The sequence below is a fragment of the Vicugna pacos genome, chromosome 8 (genome assembly GCF_048564905.1).
Source record: "Vicugna pacos chromosome 8, VicPac4, whole genome shotgun sequence".
NCBI lineage: Eukaryota > Metazoa > Chordata > Mammalia > Artiodactyla > Camelidae > Vicugna > Vicugna pacos.
In genome coordinates, this window is record NC_132994.1 from 31,096,860 (window position 1) to 31,116,369 (window position 19,510).

Below are 19,510 nucleotides of genomic sequence, written 5' to 3' on the forward strand. Positions count from 1 at the left end.
TCTACCATGTTACAACATGGGGAATTGAATACTACACTGATAAATAAGGTCTAGCTCATTTGAAGAGTGTATATTCTCATATTTTAGATATTGATTGTTTTAAAATTTGTCTTGACATGCTATGCTGCTTAAATTAAGGTCATTTCCTTTCTTGTTGTATATAGTTCACTCACACTAATTTTTATTCTACTATGCCCCTGTACCTCTCCTTTTTTATTTTCCTGTACTTGTATGGAATGGGTTATTTATTTATTATAGACAAGTACAAGCACTGACAATTTCATTGTGTCTTCTAGTGTGGTTTTGTTACTGCATTTTTTATTGAAATATGTATTATTTTACTATAAATTACTTTTTTCCCATATTTTATGCTTAAGTTATGTGTATATATACATATATATATATAAATATAAAACATATGCATACCTAATGTGTATATGTAGAATATATTACTTTAAATTTTCTTCAGGATAACAATAGGGGCATTACAAAAATATTTATTATAAAAAGTAGACACGGGCCTGGTAATGTTAAGAACCATTGCTTTAAACATATCAAAATTTGTTTATTTTACAGTCTGAATCTGATCAACCCACTATCTGAAGTCTTTGGGTCTGATTCTACTAGCCCTAGTTCATGGTGCCCCATTTTCTTTTGTTTTTTATGATTGTTTTAATCAGTCGTATTCCTTGGACTTTTATCTGTGTGGGAATTTTTTTGACTCCTGACTTAAAAAATACTTTTTTTTCCCCAGGGATTATTGTGTGTGTGTGTGTGTGTGTGTGTGTGTGTGTGTGTGTGTGCTTTTATCATGTGCCTGGAGACACTTGTACCAACTGTGAACCATGTTATAAGACATGCTCGGTTTATACCACATCCCCACTTGAGCTGCTGCCTGGGTTGTGGTTATCACTTCTCAGCAGAGGTTTGTCTTCTCTTCCTTCCAGCCCCATGTTGGGGGTGGAACAGTTTCCATGCCATCCCCTTTTTCAGGGTAAGTTTATTTTTCATTTATCTTCACATTGTGGGTGCAGGATTTTTGCAGTTGGGGAGAGGGGTGCAGCTCTATGGGACAGAATCTCCTTTGGCACCCTTAGCTTCCGGGCAGATCCTAGACTTTGTTTCCTGACCCTTCTGCTCCAGCATCCCCCTTACAAGCTTAAAGCTTAAGGCTGGCAGTGTTCTGTGGATGCCTCCATGGTGAGAGTCTATTTCAGTGCTCCACTTACTGCCCTGGTTTCCTTCCTCTCACTTCCTTTTTGACTTCTAAGCATTCCTGGCTTTCTTGCCTGATCAGTAATGCATTTCAAATGGTGTTTTAAAAATACTTTGTCCAGTATTTTTAGTCGTTTTCAGTGGTATGATCAGAGTATTTTTATATGCTACTTTGATGGGAAAATAATTAATTGATTTGGGGGGGTATGGTTGATTCAAAACACTATTTTTATTAGTGTCAGTTTTGAAAAGTATTTTGTGTCATTTTTCTTTCTCTTTGTGCATTTCCTGTTCATGTCTTTTTCCTGTTTTTCAATTGGACTCTGGTGATTTTCAAAAGAATATATAGTATACTGCTTTGAAAAGAGATTTTTCTCCACTCCTTGAGGGATTCCTATTTTCTAAGATATGCATGTTTGACTCTGAGGAAGCTCAGTTGGCGCTGGCACTGCAGTTCAGTTGTGGCTCCTTAATTCTTTTGTTTCATTGTATGTTCTGAGGCTTCTTACTGCCTCCTGCTTGCTGAGTCCATCAACTTATTTTAATACCTCATCTAATTTGATCACTATCAGCCACTTTCTCCACTCCAAAACTGTATTTTCTTTTTAACTAGGGAAGCACCTCTTTTCTTGCCTTCCTACTTCTCTGACTGTTGGTTCTCAGACACCTCACTGGTTCTTCCACCTGAAAATTATTAAATAGAAGCATTTCTGAAAGCTTTATCTGCAGTTCTCTTCTCACGCTTCACATTTTGCTGGTTGACCTCTGTCCTATGGCTTTAACTACTGTGTGCCTTTTTAGTAATGTCTCCCAAATCTGTGGGTTCAGCCTCAGCATCTCCTCAAGTTTCAGATTAGCAGTATCTCCAAAGATGCACGTCAACACGCAGTTAACTTTAGTTCTCCCGTTGCTGCTTCTCTGAAAACTCATGTTATAATGATTACTGAAACTTAGTCAAGAGTCTAAAAGATTTGCCAAAAGATGACTAGATAAAGGGAAATTGAGCTGAGTCTGATAGTTTTTGCCCAGGAGATGAGGCTGCTACCACAGGGTTGTAATGATAGCCTAGTGGGTGCCTGTTACTCTGCAATGTTGAGTAGAATACGTACATAACAGTGACATTGGTATAAAAAGTATGCTAGGTGGGAATTCATGCTTTTATTTCTTTCTGACATTAGTCACTCTGTACTTCACCCACTTTAACGATGCTGCCCTTTTGATACTAAATTCTCTCCCACCTTTAGGATCCAACAATTCATAATTATTTTCCATTTTCATTGTTTTTATTCTTTTATTACCTATTAAAAATAATACAGAGTGACTAATTTAATAAATTTTTGTTTGCTTCATTTACATTATATAAGGTGATACTAATATGCTCATCACTGGTTAGTAATTGAGTGGACCAGTGGGTTGATAGATGTACACAGAGTGTCAGTTAGCATGACCAGTCTGTGGCATGGCATAATGACGGGAGGCCAGGAATCTATCCCCAAGTTGATAGGAAATTGAAAAGACTGTTTATAGGCTTAGGAAAGTTGACCCAAGAGTAAGCTTTCTGTCTCCATTTTGCTTTTAAAGGACAAAAATGCTAGTGAAGATTTTAATAATAGCTTTTCCTTTTCTTTGAGATAACCAAATAATGTAGCAATACACACTATGAATGCAGTGATGAATTATGGAAAATTAATCAGTACTGGAAGACATCTGGAAATGAGGGGTCAGAATGGCCTTGAAGAGATGAGTTGAGTTTGAGATTACAGGCAGACATCAAAGTGGGTATAATTTGTGAGCGATCGACATAAAATAGTTTGCTTAAAGGCGAGATTTTTCAGAGGAGAGATGATAGACAAGTGTACGTTTAGCTCTTGGTGAATCCATGAAAATACTGAGAATAAGATAGGAAAATAATGTCAGAAAGTAGAAAAAAAACACAGTGTAATAGAGTATCCTACAAGCTAGATGAAAGAATAGTTTCTAGAATCTAGGAATAATGAGCACATTTCCCATATATAAAACTGTATTATACACAGATTAATGTCTTTACAATTTTCTTCAGCTACAAAATTTTCTGATAGAATTTATTAAAACAAAGTTACTCTAGATTTGATTTTTAGGGACTGCAATATATAAATCAGAAAAATACTGAATACTTTCACAGTTACTTACATACAAGAAAAAATGCTTGACATCTGCAACAAAGCAAATTAATTTACTAGTATCCCATCAAAATGCAGAGTAAGAGATAGTAAAGAAATCCCAGTACACAAGGAATGATAAATGCAAATTACTTATAGAGTATCCATAAAATATGCAAAATATCATTATTAGGCTATTTAGTTTGTTCTCTTTACTATTCTTGAAAAAGGACAGATATTTTAAGCTTTTCCTGTTATTTATTTTTGCTTTCTCCAACCGTAATTTATGAGAACTTTAGTTCTTCTATTATTAGTTATCTTACCACTAGTGGAGTGGAAGTGCTTCAGGAATATAATATCCAAGATTAGGGAAAGAAATTATTTCTACCATTTATATAGAGCTTTGTAGTTTGCAAAGAATTTTAAAATATTTATCTCATTTGAGACCAGCAGTAACCATGTGAAGTAAGTGGGAGTTATTATCTTTGAAAAAGGATTCTTAAACGATGAAACTTATTTATGGATGAGGAAGCCCAGAGAGATTAAGTGATTTATCATGCATCACTGGAGTTACAGGGTGAAATCCTGGGCTCCCCATTATTAGGTCTGTGGTCATGAGGCATGTATGTGTCAACTTTGAAACTCAATTTTTTCAACTATAAGATGAAAGATTTTTAAAGATACTAAATTATAAAGTATGTTTAACATTCAGTTTAGTAATCTGGATTTCCGTTTTCTTTTCCAAGCTAGCCAATTGCTTTCCAAGACATCCTCCAGTTTTCCAAACCTGTCTTCTTATTCATGCCATATATTCACCTGGCAAGAAGACTAGCTTGTTGTAGCCAGGCCAACTCCTTTACAAAACCATTCCTGTTGCTCCCAATACGTGTAATCATGTCTTCTCTTGAAAAGATATAACACTTTCTATCTCTTCCACCATTCATCAAATTCTACATGTTATTAGCCACCAATATACCAGGAAGAACAGCCATCACCTGTTACAATCTGAGTCCAATGGACTCTTGTGAAACCTATTTTAAAAATCCATTTTACAAATAATTTACAGATGTAAAAGTAAAGAGATATTATGAGAAACAACTGGATTGGAAATTAATTAAATTAAGAAATTAAATGTAACAAACCCCAATTTAATCCATATTTTTCTGGTGTGAAGATATACATATCCAAAATGGGCAATATCCTTTGAGCCTGGAACATAACCATCTTATGAATATTGATCCAGATTTCACACATATCTCTAAGAGGTTCTGGCTTTTTATTGCCTCTGGTTTTTCTTGCACTTCTATCATCAAGATGCAATGCTTTGAAAGCTTTCATGGCTCATAATTTTGTTGAATTAAGACTGGTCATTTTCTTCATTCTATAATAACAATATTTTCATTTTTATACATTGATTAGAATGATCAGTTTAGTGAACTTTCTCATTTCTATGCTGTTTATCTCCTTTTAGTCAGTGCCTTCAGTATATGTCCACTTATGAACCATATCAAGTAAATTCCCTAGCACAGACTTGATAAAAGGTGAAAGAATACTGTTACATGTCCTTTAGCAAACATTCCTTGTCAAAAAAATTTTCCATGATGACATCCTCCCTATGGAATGACTAACTGGATAATACATTTCCTTTTTGTCCATAGAAGTATAGTGTTCATTCATTGATTCTTGAGTTTGAGAAAATATATTTCTAGGATATATTATGTGAAGACTCATAATCTGAGATTTAGCTTGTGCAATTAATTTAATCATCATTAGAGTCTGGAGTATTGCTGTCTGTCTTTTTGTGTTTGTGTTCTTATTCATGTAACAATTGTGAAATGTCTTCTGTCAGTTCTCTTTTCTTTGCCATTATGGACAGAAAATTAAAGCGTCTGGGTTCTCAACTGTGTTCAATGAAGGGCTAAACAGAAAAAGACGACAAAAACCCTGTCTCCTGATGTCTTTTATGCTTTCTGGAAAGACCAGGCAGCCCTTTGGGCAGTGCAATGAGAAGGATAATGAAATAGCCGTGATTTAGTTCAACTTTATCATCCTTCTAGATGATGCAGATCATTTTTTGGTTTTCTTTTTTTTCTGTGAGAGCCTTAAATTTAAAATTGTTTTTTGCCAGTTACCCAAAAATTATTTAATTGTATAATTAATACATTATTAGGGAAGCAGATCAAAATAATGTTATATAGATTAAATTCTCTGCCAGTAGTTTTGAACTCTAGGATTGCATTGGGCAATTGAGTGATAATTTATATAATCTTGATTCCAAATCTCTCCACTATCCCCCCTTTTTTCATCCTCTGAATTTCTTCTGGTCTCAGGTGCCTCTCCTCCCAGCTTGGACCAGCTTATTTCAGTAATGCTTCTATGAGCAGACTTGTACCCTTCATCCTTTTGTTGGTTCCCAGCATGCACTTTGCCAACCCCAACTGGGTAAATTTGGGTCTGTTGTACCTGCCATTGCCCACTACTGGGCTGACAAATATTTCTTGGAAAACTCATAAGATCAGGCTAAGTTGTATATTATAAGACTAAGATGATAAATAGTTTAAACTGGGAGACAATCAAGAGAATTAAGAGAATTCAAGTACTAGCGCCATCTTGCAAGTGAGATGAAGAGTTAGTTAATAATAGAGCTAAAACCAAGAGCCAAAGTTTCCTGACCTTTGTTTCAGTGATTTTCCAGCATAGTGAGTTAAGAAGTGGGAAAGTTATATAAAATATGAGAGAAGAGGAAAAGCATTAACAAGTGGGAAAAATTCTAATGTCCCTCCCCACTCCAGTTTTATTGAGGTATAATTGACAGGTAAAATTGTAAGATATTTAAAATGTACATCATGATGATTTGATATATGTATACCTTGTGAAAGAATTCATCCCATCTAATTAATTAATGCATCCATCACTTCACATATTTATCTCTCTTTTTTTTTTGTAAGAACATTTAAGTTCTCTCTTGGCACATTTCGATTATACAATACAGTATTATCATCTGTGTCACTATGTTGTATATTAGATCTTCAGACCTTATTCATCTTACAGCTGAGAGTTTGTATCCTTTTACCAACCTCTCCCTATTTCTCCCACCCCCTAACCCCTGGCAACCACTTTTCTATTTTCTATTTCTATGAGTTTGACTTTGTTTTTTTAATTCCACACAAAAGTAATTGTCTTTCAGTATTTGATTTACTACACTTAGCATAATACCTTCAAGGTTCATCCATATAGTTGCAAATGGCAGGATTCCCTTCTTATGGCTGAATAATACTCTATTGTGTGTATAAAAAAACACATTTTCTTTATCTGTTCATCCATTGATAGACACTTAGGTTGTTGCTGTGTCTTGGCTTTTGTAAATAATGTTACAGTGAACATGAGGGTCAGGTATCTTTTCAAGATAAAGATTTCGTTTCCCTTGGGTCCATACTCAGAAGTGGAATTGCTGGATTCTATGGTAGTTCTATTGTTAATTTTCTGAAGAACCTCCATACTTTTTCCCATAGTGGCTACACCAATTTTCATTCCCATCAGCAGTGCACAAGGGTTCCCTTTTCTCTACAATCTCACCAACACTTGTTATCCCTTTTGGGGCTTTTTGATGACAACAATTCTGACAGCTGTGAGGTGAAATCTCATTGTGGTTTTGATTTACATTTCCTTAATAATTACTGATATTGAACACATTTTTGTCTACCTATTGGCCATTTGTGTGTCTTTGGAAAAGTTTGAATTTTCTTATTATTTTAAACTCCTGAGTGTAATTCTCAGGATCATGAAAGAGCAGAATGTTTCACGGTATAGGAAAAATTAGTTCACTGAGAAGAAACACAAAAACTTAAATTGGGTCCAATAACCCTGAATGTTAAAATTTGTTGTGCATTTATCTTATCTTTTTTCTAGATTCTGTGTGCTTAAAGAACAAGGTCGTCATGATTTCATAATGATCTTTGCATCTCATGCAGTGGCTTCTATGGTATATATTTACTGTATGAGTATTACAGGATAATTTTCAAAAAAGGTAACATAACTCACGAACAGATATAAAATGAGAAATTGTTAAAAATTTTACTCAGTTAAATGAGGGAAACAAGCAGATGTTATAACCTTTTCAAAGGAAAATCCAAAGGAGAGACACATTTGTCGATTAGGAATATTGAAATTAACATGCAAATGGAAGCAACACTAGCTTTTTCCACACGGAAAAGTCAATTGAAACTGACAAGGCAGAATTTGCCGCTCTATGGGCAAGAATAACTTTGCAGTTATTGGCAATTTAAAGAGCTGTAAAATAACTCATATAATCTGAATCAGATGATCCCTAATTGTGAGTGAGTCTAGACAAGGCATGGTTTTCCACTGAAGCACAACTTTTTCCATACACATATTTTGTATTCAATTAAATTATAAAAATAAAACATATGAAGAGAACTTCACACTCAGTGTGATCAATAAATAGCACTTTGCCATTTGCAGCTATCATATTGTAAAATATTTATTAGTTTTCTGAAATACATACATTTCTAGAGTAAAATAGATCAAATATTATCTAAAGAATGTTACTTCCTTTCACTACACCTGCCAAGATATTTTTCAAGGCTTTTTCTGTTAGAGAGACATAGAAGAATTATTCAGAGGCTTTGCTTCTTTTGTCCCACTAAGAGAATAAACCAAATTCTTCATGTAAACTTTACCAACCACATTCAAAGGATGACCAAAAGGAGATGAAAACTCCATTGTTCAAATGCTAAAGGAACTGTCTTCAAGACAAGAATATGCACAAATGAATTTGTAATGTGCAGAATCTAGTTGTAGTGGTTTGCACTTATTTGGACATGGGTCAACAATCCTGGCTTGGCTCTGTCCAAGGACCTGTCTGCTCTTCTCATACCTACCTTCAGCTCTGACCTCCATCCTTGGCTCAACAGCTGTCTCTTTCTGTAACAGTGGCCATGTGTTTGCAGCATCACAGCCTTAAAATGTTCAAATAGGGAAACAAGATTCCTGAAGGGATCAGTGATCAGAGAAGAGATCTGCAGGGATGCCTTGGCAGCTTGACCATCCATCCACCTTTAGTCACATGGGTGACGTGAAGAGCAGCTGCAACCAATAAGGAGGGAAAAAGAAATTGCCATGAGGCCAAGAATACCTTACATGACTTTACCTGAAGCCTTACCCTTTGAGATCAGACCTACACCGAGAAGAGATAACATCACAGTTTATGGAAGTTATCTGAACGTAGTAGCAATTTTCCTTGTTCAGTTTTTACCTACCTCCCTACATGGTGAGCAATTTAAGAACTTCGCATTCTTGGCAAAGAGCAGAATTTAGCTTCACAGGAAGACCAGTTGGGCTGGAGAGGGAAAGGACGGCGGTCATTTACATCTCACCTATGCTTCATCATTTTCCTCAGCAGTAGCTGGTGCTGGAACAGGAGATCAAACTTATTGATCATTAGAAGCCTTTCCTTGGTGATTTCAGCAGAAGAGTTTTAACTCCTTCTGATCCCCGAGTAGCTATAGCGATGGGAGATGGTTTTGGACAGTCTCCTTTTGCATCTTGCATGTGAGTTAACCCTGTGGGTACATTATGGATAGATAACCAAGCAACATGCTCTAGGACAACAGGTTCTCTGTAAATATATTTTAATGCTACTCACATAAACATTGTCAAAATTGAAAGTTTACACACAGTTCTTTCTAATTCAGTAATATAACAACAATTCAGTTTTAATATTAAAAATATTAACTAAGTAGTACAACGATAGGGAGTTGTTTTAACACTGTCTTCATAGAAGCTCAGATACTACCAGCATTATTACTTGTATCAAAAGTAGTAAAGCCATGGTAACTTAGCTTTGAATAACCAATTTGGCTAAATAGCAACCTTGACTCATTTGGCTAAAACCAGGATTGCATCTTTTAATCTAGCCCTCTTTTTGCTTCCAGCTTGGAAATAACCAGCATAAATCTGAAACTGTTACCTAACCTTCTTCTGGGCAGTTCATCAGTCATGCTACTAAAATTGATTCCTGACCTCTATACATCTTTCTTTCCTTAGAAATTTCTCATGCTGTCTCTTCCTTCTGTGTTTTCACAGAGGAACTGTGTGTTATAAAGTATGAGCTTTTAAATTTTGCCATCCTTATTTGAATACCTAAGTTATTTTTTAATACCTGAAGTATTTTTATTATGTGTTTAAATTCTATCATATATTGTTTCGATGTTTCCACCTACTTCTCCAGATAACAAATTATTGTTATTACCTATCAAGTAATCCTTATGAAATTCCTCTTTTAAAATGTCTGTGCTTCTGGCCAAATGTTTAATAATAAAAAAAATTCAATGTAGACAAAGAGAAAGATATCCTTTAGAAGGATTTATGAAATAATGTTAACCATAAAAATGAGGCTGGTTTTCTGAGCCAGAGCCTAAAAAGAAATCGTGTGATGGGCAAGAAAAAAAAACATTTATGAACGCTGACACATATAAAAGTAGTCATGGAATTGTCTTTCTTCAGGCCAAACCCGTGCTTATTTACAGCAGGTGCCACACCTCTGACACTGGTGAATGTGAAATGGTCTGGTGGAAAGCAAGCGGCCCTGGAGGATTTAAGTTTTCACCAAGGCTGCTATCATAACTGACATTTTCAGATTTCTGTAATCAGATTATTATAATCTGATTCTCCCATTTAAGTAAATACCTAATTTTAACCATCTCAAGGTAAGTTAAATGTTGAATTCTTTCCTTCATATTTAATACCAGCACTAATCTTCTAAAACTACTTTATGCCTAGAGGTCAGTGTGACCAAATATAGTGGATAAATTGACCTTGATTCCAACAAGAATGAATTTAAACCTGCAGTTTGGACAGTTGCAGCGCTGCCCCTGCAAAAATACATTTGGCTTTTGTGTGTGTGTGTGTGTGTGTGTGTGTGTGGTCCTAACCTGGACACCCCTCCTTACGTGTAATGGGAGCATGAAAGCCAAGCTGGCAGAGTGCCCACAGCATGTGAGATTGGGTCCTATTTTATAACAAACTGCTTTTACTCCTAAAAAATTGAAAAGCATTAAGTTATCTGTGTATAAGTATGTCCTTCTCCTTGTTCTTTTCAACTTTTCCATTAGCCAGAAGAGATTACCTGTGTGGGATGCTGTTTGTCACCTACAAGAGAGAGAACATTTTTATTTCAATGCAGATTTAACTTATGACCTAGAATTCATGGGTACGCTCCTTCTCAGGTTATGATACAAGGCAGCAAATTCTCAACAAGCTATTATTGTTCTGTGGAATTGCTGCACAACCTACCAAGTGCTTTTAAACATAATGGAATGAAATACAAAGATGCCTGGCTTATAATCATATGTGATAGAAGGGCCCTTACATGAAAAAGGCTCCCTTTGCCCCAGTTTCTCCAGTGAGTTCTTTCCCCTTTCATGTCCTCCTCTATTTAAAAACTGCTGTATGTTTCATCCCTACTTCTCTTGACCCTGCACCACCATTCATCATGTATCTGTGCCCTGCATTTTCCATCTTCTTGTTTTTGTTAGATGATGAAAGGTTTGCGAATAGAGCTATTACTATATTTTAGGTGGTTGTCAAGACACTTGGGTGCATTTTTAGCTGGTGTTATGATACAGATGACAGAGCATGGCATTAATCAGATAGAGTGTCAAAAAACTAATAAACACAAGACAATCCAAAAAGCAATCAGGAGAAGACATCAAACAAGATTTTATTTGTCTACACACACACATGCGTGCGCGCACACACACACACACACAAAACCATCAGCTAACTTCACATGCATCTCATTAGTATCTAGTACAGAGTGATACATACTGTAGATATTCTTAAGTGTTTGTTTTTTTCTGTTTTTCCTTTGAATTTATGAAAACGACTGCATGGGTATTGTAAGCAGTTGAATCCACTAGTAGGCCAGATATCTAGATAACTGCTTTTCATAGAACCAGATGGTAAAAGAGGTTAGAACAGCAGTTGGTAAGTAAAAAAAAAATACCCCTTGAACTCAGTGCAAACTCCAGAACAGTTGAGTACATGGTCTGAACCCTGAGCTCTAGAGGAGACATGGAGTGTTCATTTCCACTGCCAGCAGTTTTGTAGTTTTGAGTTCACATTAGTTCCATTCACAAAAGACTGATCCTGGCTTACTATAACTAAAACTAGGCAATGCAGAGCCATCTAAACATCTACCGTTTATTACCAGAAAGAACTGAATGGCAATTATACTAAGTTTTGCTTTTTAAAAATAATATTAAAAACCTATCCTTAGGATAGTCGAACTAATATAGCAGGTTTTAAACCATCTATTATGCACTTTGTTTTTCCTAAGCTTAGAAAACAGAGTGAGCAGTAGCACCTTCATCGATAGCACTCTTCTAGGTGAAATGTAGTTTAAATATTAAATTAAAAAGTTCTGTGGGTAAAAGACTTTATAAGAAGCAGAGATCTTTTTATTATATCTATATTCACTTTCTATGTAATAGTCAACAGAATTTGGCTATTAGAAATGTTTGCAGGAGTATCTATAGTAAAGAAGTTTATATGCTTTTGAGAATTATTTTAGATGCAGGCAACAGAAGGTGGAGAATTAAAAGGGTTATTATGGGAAATCAATAAATGTTAATTGGTAATGATAGTGAAGTTTAGAGAAAGGGGCAATTGATTCAAGAGCTGTAAATTATCACCCGTTTTGATGACATGGGTGCCTATACATTGAACCCATCCTTGATTGATGAACTAAGAATTGAGTAATGGCCTCAGAAACAGAGAAACTACTTGTGAAACTAAACTCAGTAGGTTTTTGCAATGTTCTCCTTCCAAAATAAGCAGGGATCAGTGATGTTAAAAAGTTGTGGGCTTCTGTGCTATTATGGCCAGAAGTTTCAGGGAATCATTTTTAGTTCGCAGTAAAGAAATTAGACCCATATACACCTTTTTTTTCTCCCTCCCTCCCTTCCTTTTTCCCTTCCTTCCTTCTTCCTTTTGAGACATGGATGAACTATTGAAACAGTGTCTGCAGAGTATTCAGTATCCTGCTTTGAACCACATTCCTTATGGTTGGGATTATGGAGTGCTTTCTTGGTGAGGTTGTCAGTGCTAAACTCAGATTTGTCTGCAGCTGTGGGTATCAAGTAGCTGCTCACTCTCAACTGGGAAGCTTTCTTTAAAAAAAAAAAAAAGTACTGCTGCCTGGGGCTCAAAGATCCTGATTTAATGGTCTGGAGTAGGGCCCAGGCATAAGTATTTTTTGGAAAGCTTCCAAGATGATTCTAGAATTGCTGGTATACAGATTCACTGTCAGTCATCTGACAGTGATAATGAAAGTCAAATTACAAAGTGGAGGTGCAACTTTATTATTGCTCTTCTTTTTTCAATTATACAATATATAAATTTTTTGTTATTTAAGAAAGAAAGTACACAAGAATTTGTAGAGTAAAACTGAACAAACATCCTCCTTCACCTTTACCTCTGTTCTCTCCAGGTGTAACCAGTTAATGTCCTGTTTATCCTTCCAGTGGTTTCCCACATATTTAAAACTGCAAACAATTACTTAGAATCATGTATAGTGTTTTTGAAACATAAATGGGATTATACTGTATTTATGTATTATACCGTGGTTTGCTTTTTTCACTTAATTTGTCTTAGAGATCTTTCCGTGTCAATAATTTTAAAGGTACCTCATTTAAAAAATACATTCTTTTACTTCACTCCTTTTAATGGCTATAGAGTATTTCTCAGTATATGTGGGCTTTAATTTCTTCTTCAGTTTTACATATTGGTAGCTCAGTGGTAAAGAGCAAAGACTGTAGCCAGACTTCTTGGTTTTGATGATAGGTATTACTGTTTTTGGCATTATTTTCATTTAATTTTTCTGTTTTTTACCAATATGGACAACATTCTAGTTAAGTTTTAGTACCCAAAACATTATGCTTTTCAGTGAATATTTCTGTAGGGCAAATTATTAGAGTTGCTGGGTCAGAGAGTATGTATATTAGTATTTTGAAAAATGCTATCAAGTTTCCCTCCAAGAGCAATTTACATTTGCTCCAGCCAACAGAATCTCATTGCAATATTTATTTCAAGACCTAAATAAATTGTTCACATCACAATGTGACTTCATGGGCTAATAATAACTAAGATGACTGGAATTTATTTTCTTTATTTTGACTGGAATTTCATTGAATCAGTTTGATAGCTTTGATTACAGCATGTCAACCTGAAGTTTCGATTTGTAGTCTTAAGCCTACATTTAAGGAGAATGGAAAAGTGATTTACTGATTTTTTAAGACAACAATTTTTAACATATAAAGTACAAGAAGAATGGAAATAAAACTGGGCGTTGGCAGTGAGAAGTCTGGACTGGACTAGTTGCAGCCTTTCATTTTATAGTTGGGATCGCTCACTTCCCCACAGCATAGTGACAGAACAGTAACCCAAATCTCAAGAAAAGTCTATGTGTCTGTGTTTTAAATTCAGGACCCTGTATTTTTTAGACTTACATATAATAAAATGTACATGAATATTATTGTGTATAATGTTTTTATATAATGAAAATGCAAGTGAAATTTATTATTTTCAATTAAAATTTCCTTCCGTGTAAACTCTCTGAGGCTCACATTTTTCTCATCAACACAGTGTTGATATTGTAGAACCTACTTCCCAATATTTTTGAAAACAATATCTTTACCACTATACTTAGGAAAAATATATAAAAATGAACTCTATTAAAATGTTTTATTGTTTAATTGGCTTACAGCCTTAGGAGTTTGGATATAAGACTAACAAAAGAAACAAATTCCCATGAAGAATAGGTTGCTTTGATAGAGAAAATCATTGCACTGCTGCTGTTTACAGCTCTGGTTCATCACCGTGTTCTGACTCTCCTCTTGGTATCTTGGGGCAGACCCTGTGGAGTGAGTAAACTATACCCAGTGTAAATTTAGATGGTTTAAAAGCTCTGAGAACAAAGTGAAGCCTTCAGGAAGGCGGGCGTAAGAATCTGTCTCTTACCCTCAGTAGGTACAGGGTGGGCAGGTTGCTTCCACGAAAAACCACTCTGGACCTTCTGCTTCTCGTCTGCTCTCTTGGGTTCTCTGATGGCATTTCCTCCCGGCACCTCCCTCCCACCTCCAGACTGGGATCCAGCACATCCCAGCACTGGGTCTTGGGATGACTGACACACAACTGAATTAGATGACAAGTGTTTAGACTTAGTAAAATCAAAAACTGTTGACTTGATGAATATCATCAGCATCATTTATGGATTTTAGTTGGACTGTATCAGGGTTAACAGTGATAAACAATCTCTTCTATCAGGGTTAACAGTGATAAACAATCTCTTCAAAGAATCAGTTGTTGTTTCTCCAAATTAGTTTCTCAAATTCTTTCCAATCTGTGATTTTTCTTTACCTCTCTGGCCTCCCATTTGGAAATTTTATTGATCCTTTCATCTGTCTTTCCCGGGGATGTTTACGTACCCTTTCCTGTGTTCATGCCTCCTTCCTGCCCCGTCACCTGCACTTTTCCGACTCTATTCTCTCTCTCTGGCACTGCTTTACTTACTGTTCTTTCATTGTTTCCTTCCTTTTGAGAAGCTTACAGATCACTGTGTCCTCATCCCTAATGCCTCCATCTAACCCCCCAGAATATAGATTTGTTTCCATATATATTCTTACTAGGTTAACACTTTCAAATACTTAGAAGCACTTATGATAAATTTTTTTCCATTGCACTTTTAGTCAAACAGAGCTGGCTCTTTACCTGTGTGTGTCAGCCCAGTTTTTAAAAATTATTTTTGGGACCTGTTTTAATGCTCGCATCACAACATAAAATCATTCAAATTAAAAAAAAGCAAGCTGACTTGGAGAGGTGTGGAGGGTGAACAAAGGAGACTAGTACCATGTAGAGCTCTGTATACAAGGAGTATGTGGTGTGATAATCACTTGTGAGACGAAAGGTAGCTGAATATTTCCATTTTGGTGTCAGTCCCTTGGGAAGGAAGGGGTTTCATAATGGGGTGTGATCTGCACTCTTAGTGACTGGCATTGAATGATTAAATAGAAGAGGAGAATACATACCCCTCCTCCCCTTTTAAGGCTAAACACATTTACACTGAATGCAAATCTTTTCAGTGCAGAACAGTCTGGCCTAATGATAGCATGAATCTGAAAAGCTCAGGAAGTGAATTAACTATGCAGATCAAAATGCAAGGAAACCAAAATTACATAGTATCCTTAACAATAACTTTTAAAAGCCAAATGTAATGGTAAATGCACACACACAGTATGATGGAAGACCCCATTTGTAAAAATGGAATCCTGACATCAGGCCCTTGGTAGATGAGTGGGCAAATGGGTCCCTAAATTGGATACCAAAGTGACTGACGAAATTGACATGTCCGCAGGAGAGCTGCCTCTATTACTCAAGCCTTTAACCTATTTTTCTCTCTCTTCAGAAATGAGCCCTTGAGTGGATGTTATCCTCAAGGAAGTGAATTTAATTCAAAAGAAGATATTTTATAGATGAGCAAATTTAATTTAAGAATTCGTTTATCCATTATAGAAGAGAAATATGTGGGAAAACATTATTATAAGTAATAGGGTTAAATACTTTTTAAAGATGCCATTTTTGAGTGTTTTTAGGGGACCTGAATTTCAAGTATTAATCATAATTTTTATTATTCTTTAATTTTGCATTATCTCTTAGAACACATGGCTGAAACAGTATTGAAACTGCATTGTAATATTGTTTCATTAATTTATTATATTAAGGCGTGTGATTATATAATAGTTTAATCCTGAAAAGAGATTTCGTGATTTTTCACTTTAATTTTTGAAAATCTGATGCTTTCTTTTTTTCCTGACATAAATACTTGTTGATTACTGCAAAGTAAAAAAGCCCATTATTCTTGTGAGTCCATCATTCTAAAATCTGTAAGGTAATATTGATAACTAGAGAAGCAGGCGGTAGTTATCCTAGTTTTTGCCACGTAAGAAAAATTAGCTTATAGTTATCCCAGAAGATAAAATTCTAAGTATCCTGCATATACTTCCCAGTGGGTTACGAGTAGCTTGTCTTTGAAATATATGGTAGTATCTGCTTGCTATATAAGCTTGCTAGTCTCACACACACACACAGATAATTAATATAATTAATTATTTTGTCATGTGGCCTTAAGCTGATTCTCAAGATAGTTACCTATTTTGCTATCATGTTTTAAAAAGTGTCGTGACCTATTGTGTGTATTTCATAGTGAGAATTATGAAGTCATAAGTGTATTTGGAAAATAAATTTAAAATAGGAAACCCTTAAAACATTTCATTTGGAGACAAATCAATAAGCAAAAAAAATCAAGTAGATTAGAATCTTTGTAAATATAAAATTTTATTTCCTCCACTTTATTATATTTTATTGTTTGTTAATATAAAATTTTAAAGGAAAGAAAATCTGATTAAAATTGAGCAAATATATCTTCCGAATAATTTCTCAGCTTTTAGAAGCTAAGTCAAAATTCCTAACATATAGTACAAGCTGTGCCCCAGTGTGCATTCAAATATTAATTAAGGATGGATTTATATTTATTTCAATTTAGAAGAATTTACCGCTAAAGGAAAACTAACTTCTTACAGAAAGAAGTTTTTCCTGTCACCGAACTAGCATCAAATTTTACTAATCCAATCTAAGTATCTAGAAGCTTTCTTTTATAGTATTCTTCTGATTCAGATACTTTCTGTTGTGCTCTAAAATTACTTGGTAATTCCCCATGTATCATTTTCGATAGATGTCTGATTTTCTTATTTATCAGATTTCACTGCACTAATGTGTACGAAGAGAAAAAAACTCTTCCAGTTTACTGGTTTCCACAGCCAAAATAATTAATACCCAAAGAAATGTTAAACTCATAAAATTTAATTTGGTCTGTAATTTTCCCAATTGCTGGTTGAATTGGCATTGCATATTAAGTCAACAGCTGTGTTTTTTAGCTATCTTTTTAAAGCTTGCTGGTGGTTGTGTTTTTGGGGTTTTTTTTTTTTGCTGAACGTGGCTGCCCTCTAGTGGATTAAACGTCCTTTACAATAACCTCACTGTCGAATCATTTCTCTGGAGTGATGAGTCTTTCATGCTTTAGTATTCTTGCTTTTCATTGACTTTACAAGTGTTAGAATTTTGCTGGAGCAGTTTGGTAATGATAATCTTTGAAGCAATATATTTTAAGTAGCATTAATACTTATTAGGAAGGCGTATTAAAATAAGCTGCCCTCATTGACATTTGGTGTATTTTAGGGTTTTTTTTAGTTTAATTATTTTTGCAGTATAGTTGGTTTACAATGTGTTAATTTCTGGGGTACAGCATAGTAATTCAGTTATACATATATATTCCTTTTCATACTCGTTTTCATTATAGGCTATTAGAAGGTATTGAATATAGTTCCCTGTGCTGTACAGTAGGACCTTGCTGTTTATCTTTTTTATATATTGTAATTAGTATCTGCAAATCCTGAACTCCCAATTTATCCCTCCATCCCCCCCTTTCTCCCCTGGTAACCACAAGTTTATTTTCTGTGTCTGAGTCTGTCTCTGTTTTGTAAATTAAGTTCATTTGTCTCATTTTTTTTTTTAGATTTCACATATAAATGATATATGGTATTTTTCTTTTTATTTTCTGCCAAGCATCTTATGATAGTGCCCTCCTCAAGATGTGTTCATTATTCTTGTTGCAGATGCTACAACTGTGGTGGGCTTGATCATCATGCTAAGGAATGTAGTCTACCTCCTCAGCCAAAGAAGTGCCATTGCTGTCAGAGCATCACGCACATGGTGGCGAACTGCCCGCACAAAGGCGTGGCGCAGCTGCCCCCCGGTTCTCAGGGAAGACAGGAGGCGGAGTCCCAGCCGTGCGCCTCGACCTTCCCTCGAGAGCTGGGGGGAGGGCACGGCTGCGCGTCTCCACCGTTTCCGCAGGAGGCAAGGTCCGAGACCTCGGAGTGGGCAGGCAGGTCCCCCCAAGACGCTTCGTCCACCAAGCCACTTGCGGCACCAGAAGAACAAAGCAAAAAGGGGCCTTCCGTTCAAAAGAGGAAAAAGACATAACCCTTCTCCTTAACGCATCCTTTTCTCTCCCCAGTTGGGAAGTCTACCTCATGCAAGTACAGGGGAACAGTATTTCACAAACAGCAGCTGACCTGGGATTTTAACTACTGTTGAGGAACTGTGAATTTCTGTAAACAGACAAATCACTCTAAGCAAATGACCTTTGAGCAGGGTGTCCTGTTTTCACGTTACTCGCAGAAAATGAGATGCTATGAGTATCTGTATGTGCAGGTGTGAGAGGGGGAGAGCCTGAGTGTGTGTGTGTAGGAGGATTTTAGAGAGAATGTAGACACATGTATAAAGAGGGCTTGTCTTTATGTATGTGTGTATAGAGCTATTAAGCACACACCCACACTCACAGAGCTGGACATCCCCAAGAACTGAAAACCCACGTGAAGTATTTTAGATGGTTTTGAAAATACCCCCTGAAGTTTTCTTGAAATACCATTCCCTTTATATTACATTAAGGAAAAAAAATGACTGTTACCTTTTGTGTGAACCAAAGGATACTTCAAATCTCAGAGCTGCCAATCATATGGTACTAAAGATTTTTAAGACACCAGTTCTCCCGAATTTGGGATTGCCTCTTTTTCTTGATATCCGTACAGTGTGTCCACCCCCCCAACCCCTTTGAAGGCAGTACCTTAATTCCATATGCCTCTGACTGCCATAAACTTTTTTGAATCTGGGATACATAACTCCAGAAAAGACAATGAATGTGTAATTTCTGTGCTGATATTTCAATGTTTTTAATTCATGTGTTTTGACTGTAAATTAGATGCCTATTAAGAGAAATGAAGGGGAGGGCAATGTATAAATGTAGTGACTTGATTGTTCTCAATGGTATTTTGATACCAGCTCATTATAATCTTTTACCTGTTGTGAGGTTTTTAAGGGACTGTGGCAACAGCAGCTTCCCTTGACTGAGTCAATCCTTCTGACCATCACTTCGAGCAGGGGCCTCCTTGTTTACTACTGAAGACCTTGGAGGAGAACTCCAATTGTTTGGTGTATATTTTCAGTGGCTGTTTTTACTC

General features: G+C 35.8%; 1 protein-coding gene across 4 annotated transcripts in view; it reads left to right on the forward strand.

Annotated features, from left to right (window-relative positions):
- The window catches only part of LIN28B (lin-28 homolog B), a 115,795-nt gene extending 97,149 nt beyond the window's left edge, over positions 1–18,646 (forward strand). For all 4 annotated transcript variants that reach the window (XM_072966293.1, XM_072966296.1, XM_072966292.1 and 1 more), the window contains one exon: positions 18,104–18,646. In XM_072966293.1, the coding sequence (XP_072822394.1) occupies positions 18,104–18,473 (370 nt within the window). In that variant the 3' untranslated portion in view covers positions 18,474–18,646. The remainder of the gene's footprint in view (positions 1–18,103) is intronic.
- Positions 18,647–19,510: the final 864 nt, after the last annotated feature.